Here is a 6,580-nt window from a genome sequence, read left to right as displayed (position 1 = left end):
CACAAATCTTAACTTCATAGTATTGAAAAATTTTTCTTCAAAACATATTCAATTTGCCAATGAGTCATTTAACTAAAAAAAAGAAAAAGATATAAGAGATTGTAATCCCAATGAAACACCAATAAAATGGAATTTAATCCCACATTCTATATGGATATCAAATCTAAAAAATTGCTTTAAATTTATATTGATTTTAGTTAATACCAACAATCAAACAAAAAATATATATAACATCAAATAACTAGATTGAAGCACTAACCTAATCATCAGAATAAACTTGATCAAACTCATTGTCATATGAATTGGGTAGGTTAGCACCTGGAGGTCCAAGATTTTGGAAGAAATAACTCATATTATTGAAATTAGAATATGCATCACAATCTTCCTTCTCATTTGAATCACTTCCTTCCATATCACTCTTATATGTTGTTGCGATATTACTCGGATAAGACATATTTGGTTCAGCAATATGTTGCTGAAAATTAGCATTTATTGTTCCAAGTTCGTCACTAGTCGCATTTTCAGCATCAGTATCAAACATCATTGTGCTACCTGAATCTGTGTTTGTATTTCCTGCATTCACATTCAAGTTGTAGTCATTAATAGTCATATTTTCAACACCTATATCATGCATTATTTTACTACCTGAATGTGTTGTTTTAAGAGCTACATTGAGGTCCAAGTTGTACTCACTTTGAGTATGACGATTCCAAGTATTAAATGCCGCGCCAGGCCTATGAGTAATGTTTCCTATAATTGGGTCTTGTAGCCTTAGTGAACCAAACATTTCCAATAATGGTCTATGCTGATGTTGTTGAAGCACACCGCCAACATTATTTTGCACAGACAAAAATGGATTATTTAATGAATTGTCAATGTTGGGGTAGTGAGGTTGAACCTGAAATTGTGGAGGATAGAGTTTCTCTTGAATTGAACTCACCTCTCTGGCAAAAATGTTGCTGGTATTGAGAGTTGAAAATGGAAACTCTGGTCCCCTTTGGATCTGATTAGGAATATTATTTTGAAGACGGGGCATTGTCCCATATTTTCTATTGCTACTTTTTTGTCGAGATTCACTTAAAGATTCTTGGCCTGATAGACGACGGTTACTTTTGTGCTCTTCTGGGGATTTCCAATTGTTGAAACGACATTTCTGAGTGGTGTTAGAAGAAAAAAAATGAAAGGAGAGTTAGACCATGAATATATTCAATTTTCATGATGACGAAAGTCATTTTAATGAGAAATGTTTTTGGCGTTTTGTAATTGTGAGCGATAAAAGTATTTTATAATAACGAATTAATGATTGATAATATCATTCTTTCATTGAATGGTCACTAAAAAACAATTTAATTTGAAATCAATAATTAATATTATCACTAAAAAAAGTAATTAAGGTCTATCGCTAATTTTCTTTAATTGGTGAGTATTTTGATAAAAAAAAAGGGAAAATGCACAAGTACCCCCTCAACCTATGCCCGAAATTCCAGAGACACACTTATACTATACTAAGGTCCTATTATCCCCCCAAACTTATTTTATAAATAATTTTCTACCCCTTTTCGGCCTACGTGACACTATCAATCAGATAATTTGAAAAAATGGTCAACATGCGCTGGGCCTTGAAGATAGTGCCACGTAGGCCGAAAAGGGATAGAAAATTATTTATAAAATAAGTTCGGGGAGGAGGGGGAAGTGGGGGGGAGGTAATAGGACCTTAATATAGTATAAGTGTCTCTGAGATTTCGGCATAGATTGGGGGGTACTTATGCATTTTCCCATAAAAAAATATTCAGTTCTTAAGATTAATAATAGTGTTTGAATAGTTCCTATTGGGAAAAATATAAAACTAATTATTTTATGTTTTTCTAATATAGAATTATTATTAATATAGTTGTCGAATAAATAACTTCTCACACAAGAGTTTGATTAAAAATCTTTACAAACAAAATATTTTTTACTAACCATGCAGGAGAAAATAACTATAAAAATATTTTGTTTTGTCAAGTGCCTTTTCACTTGACAAACACACACAAAAGGTACATGATTAACCACTTAATTTTTTTAAGGATGTAGGTACCTGTAAATGACTCGCTACCTGCATCCTTGTAAGACCAGACACATCCATAACCTCCACTATATCCGTTGGGTAACATCCTACATGTATCATAAGAAAATAAATTTAGTTTAATAACTATAATTTTTCTAAATCAATACATGGTAATGTAAATACAACAATCATTACACCTTTACTTCAAACAAGATGATGTTAGTTGTAAGTATGAATTCTCATTGTTCATATCTCTATGTATAAATAAATTGAGAAGAAATTTTGATAAATTGTAAAGTAAACTTACTTCCTTCACCTAGTTGTTCCAAACTTTCCATGAATTTTGTATGAAGATCCGCATTCCACTTTACACAGTTCTTTTTCTTAATAACCTTATCCTTTTTTCTATCTTTTCTATTGTTCTTCCTCCTCCTCTTGTATTTTCCATTTGATGTGATATTGTCTTCAACTTCATCAATATTATTTCTATGTTCCTCAGTATTAGACACATCATTTGTTTCTTTAGATAATACTTCATTATCTCCATCCATATTATTTGTATCAACATCTTTAACAATCATCTTGTCTCTATCTTCTGATCCTTTTTTTGCTTTCTCTCTTTCTATTTTTCTCCTCAATACAAATTGCCACAAGTATTTCATAATTTCCTCATTTAGTGGCCTTTGTACAAAAAGGCATGCTCCTTCTTTCAAAGCCTTTTTTGCCAAGAGTTCATTGTATTCATCACATACAACTGCATAATTATTTCAAGAGTTGACAATTAAAATTTAATTGTATTAAACACTATGTGAATATTTAATTTCAAGAATATTCACTATAAAAGTTATGTTACAAAATAATAACTTATCATTTACTAAATATAATAGGCATTAATAACAAATAACTAATATCACTAAACAACAAAATATTCATTGCTACTCATATTTAACAGTGAATTGTACCAAATTCTTTTAGCTCTAAAGAGTTTAATTACATATTAATAGCAAATTTTGTAGCCGGTTTTTTATAGTGTATTTATAAACGTAGCTGCCTTTTCTCACAGTAGATGTCATATATAAGTGAAAGAATAGAATAAATACTTACATAGTGAAATTATATCCAAGGTCACAACTTGAGCCAAAAGTTTAAAAGAATCCAAATTCGGTGAATGAACACTGATTATAATCACATCAACTTTTTTCTCTCCTTTGGAGAGCATTTCCATTGCTTCTGAAGATGTACAAACCGTAATAACTGCATCAATGCATCTTAAAAGTCAAAAAAGAAGATTATATATATATATATATATATATATATATATATATATATATATTACCATGATGATTTGTTCATTTCTCATATACAAATTCCATCATAATTGTCAAGTTATATTGCACTCTTTAAGTTATGCAGTTGCACATATTAATCAACTTATATTGTACTAGATCTCAATCTTAGACAGGTTTACCTAAAAAGAACTATTTACAATATTATTTTTGATAAATAATTGAATCTATCTATGTAGAGTAGGCGAAGAAAAATAATGGTGCTATCATCATTATCTTTCAAGTTTGACACTTAATTTGTAACATTTATATGTTTTTGTTAAAAATATTATGAAAATTTCCCATTGTCTAAACGAATTTAAATAGAGGAATAAATTGATTGATCATTATAGTTGACCCAAAATAAGCATAATATTTGACTAGTATTCATTAAAGTAGATTCAAATTTATTCCTTTGAAATTAAGGGGGAAAATAAAAATATTTTTAAATTTAAGATTGGTGCGCTATCAAAAGCATAAAATAATAGGGGTATATTGAAGAACTTTCTTAGAAGGAACAAAAAACACTCCTTTAAATTAAAAGGGAAACTTTTAATTAAAAATGAAAAAGGTCAAAAGTACCTCTTAACTAGCTGAAATGGAACAAACATATTATTCGTTTGTGTTTTGGCTCAAAAATACCCATTTGTTTTTTTTTTTGTTGGCTCACAATTAATACCCCTAACTTTAACTAATGCCACCAAGTGAATTTTTTTTTGTCACGTCACCAGTTCACATCAATATCCACCATGGAAAATCACGCAATTTAATACCCATTAGCCCGTCCCATTTAAAATCCACCCCAACCCTTCTTATCTTGCTCTTTCTCTTCCCTCTTTTTTTCTCTAATTTTTTTTTCGCCTCCTCCACACAAATAATATAATTTAAAGTGATAGATAGATTTATATAATTCAAATATCTACATCTTCAAAAAAATATTTTTGATGAATTTAATTAATCTTCTTCTCCGATTTTATGCCACACGACCAATTATAAAAGAACAAATTTCCCCTTATTCTACAAAAAAAATCAAGTGTAAAAAACATATATATAAGTTGATTAAATAATTAAACTTAACATACAATTGTGGCACTTCCGGAACATCTAATGATATTAGAGCGAGACAAATATTAACATAAGATTATCAACTCCCCCCTCCCCCCCCCCCCCCCCCTCCCTCCCTTTGAAAAATCATATACATTTTTATTGAGTGTATAACATGCCTATAACAAGAACAAGACTAAACAATCTAATTTGGTTCTTCTATAAACACATAAAAATATTTATTAAATAATAAAACAACATAAACAAATATAGAAATGGTGTTATGACATAAAGAAAAGATGAATTCAAGATTTACTAGACAAAAAATAAAATCTAAAAAGAAATTGATGTTACAATCACAACAAACATCATATCAATTAAATCTCTTTTGAAAAGGTAATCAAACCAAATTTATTTATATCAAAGAACCAAAGGTTTTGAGTTGAATATATATTTTTAAGAGATGTCACCTTTGTAGTCATAAGACTTCAGCAAATCCACCATTTCAGTGACATTCTCTGTTTCGGGATCAACTAGCACCACCCGAACTTCATCTATAATACCATAATAACCAGTAGCCATTGAATTTCTATTCCTTCAGTAGTTTAAGAAGAGGAGATACAAAAAAACTAATTTTTTATATTGAAGCTTGAATTTGTTGGAGACACATTAAACCTTTTTGGGGGTATTATATAGTAATTACAATGGTTAGTGAGTATGTTTAAATAGTTGTTTAGTCCTTATATTATAGGTTTAGTCCACTTTATTTCTGCTATAATTTATTTTTCATAATTTATCTTTAATTAATTTAATCATTAGATTTTGGTCCTCATACTAATGAAAGTTGAATATTTAACGGAGTCATATATTTTTACACCTTGTCTTCTTGCTCTAAAAAACTTTAAGCTCTAAACACTATAAAGCCCTAAATCATATATGCTAAACCCTAAATAACACAAGGCTCTAAACCTTAAAAATCCGTAAATCCTAAACCTAAAAAACACAAAAAACCCTAAGCCCTAAACCGTACACCCTAAAAAGCCTAAGAAACACTAACCCTTAAAAACCCTAAGAAACCCAAAAACCCCTGAAGCTCTAAACCCTATAAAGCCCTAAATTGTATATGCTAAATCCTAAAAATAAAAATAAAAACTCTAAGCCCTAAACCTTAAACCTATAAAACCTTAAGAAACTTTAATCTAAAAAATCCAAATCCCTAAACCCTAAAAACATAGATAAAACCCTTAACCTAAAACCCTAAACCTAAAAAACCCCTAAGCCCTAAACCATAAACCATAACATAAAACCCTAAGAAACCCTAAACCTAAAACCCTAAGAAACCCTAAACCTTAAAAAACTCTATATCCTATAAACCCTAAAATAAACCATAAAACCATTAAAAAAACCCTACAAAACCATTAAAAAAACCCTAAATCCTAAAAATCCGTAAACTCTAAACCTAAAAATACAAAAAACCCTAAGCCCTCATCTCTTAACCCTAAAAAACCTTTTTTTTTAAAAAAACCCTAAGAAGCACTGAACCCTTAAAAATCCTAAAAAATCCAAAAACCTCTAAGCCCAAAAAACACTAAGCTGTAAATCGAATAAAGCCCCAAATCGTATATGCTAAACCAAAAAAAAGACAAAAAAAAACCCTAAGCCCTAAACCCTAAACCTATAAAACTCTAAAAACCCTTAACCCAAAATACCCAAAGCCCTAACCCTAAAAACCTAGATAAAACCCTTAACCTAAAAAAAATCATAAGCCATAAACCCTAAACCCTAAACTAATACCCTAAATCCTAAACCTAAAACCCCCTAAACCCTAAACCTTAAGAAACCATAACCTATGAACCCTAAAATAAACCCTAAAACCATTTAAAACCCCTACAAAACCCCAAGCTCTAAACCCAAAATCCTAAAAATCTGTAAACCCTAAACCTAAAAAACACAAAAAAAATCATATGCCCTAAACCCTAAAAGACCCTGATAAACACTTAACCCTTAAAAACACTAAAAAAACCCAAAAACCACTAAATCTAAAAATCTCTAAGCTCTAAACCCTATAAAGCCCTAAATCGTATATGCTAAACCCTAAAAAACACAAAAAAAAACTCTAAGCCCTAAACCCTAAACCCTAAAAAACACACAAAAAAAAACTCTA

At 29.9% G+C, this 6,580-nt stretch overlaps 1 protein-coding gene across 1 annotated transcript; it reads right to left on the bottom strand.

Annotated features, from left to right (window-relative positions):
- Nucleotides 1-259: 259 nt before the first annotated feature.
- Nucleotides 260-4,998, bottom strand: LOC125839085 (two-component response regulator ARR2-like). Its single transcript, XM_049518068.1, has 5 exons — nucleotides 4,887-4,998; nucleotides 3,152-3,301; nucleotides 2,355-2,801; nucleotides 2,078-2,154; nucleotides 260-1,153 (listed from the first exon to the last, which is right to left on the bottom strand). The coding sequence occupies exons 1-5, from the start codon at nucleotides 4,996-4,998 to the stop codon at nucleotides 260-262; spliced, it is 1,680 nt and encodes a 559-aa protein (XP_049374025.1).
- Between the last annotated feature and the right edge of the window lie 1,582 nt (nucleotides 4,999-6,580).

The sequence above is a fragment of the Solanum verrucosum genome, unplaced genomic scaffold (genome assembly GCF_900185275.1).
Source record: "Solanum verrucosum unplaced genomic scaffold, falcon-dt-bn FXZP01000163.1, whole genome shotgun sequence".
Lineage (NCBI taxonomy): Eukaryota > Viridiplantae > Streptophyta > Magnoliopsida > Solanales > Solanaceae > Solanum > Solanum verrucosum.
Note: the sequence above shows the minus strand (reverse complement) of the source record. Positions and strands in the feature narration are given on the sequence as shown.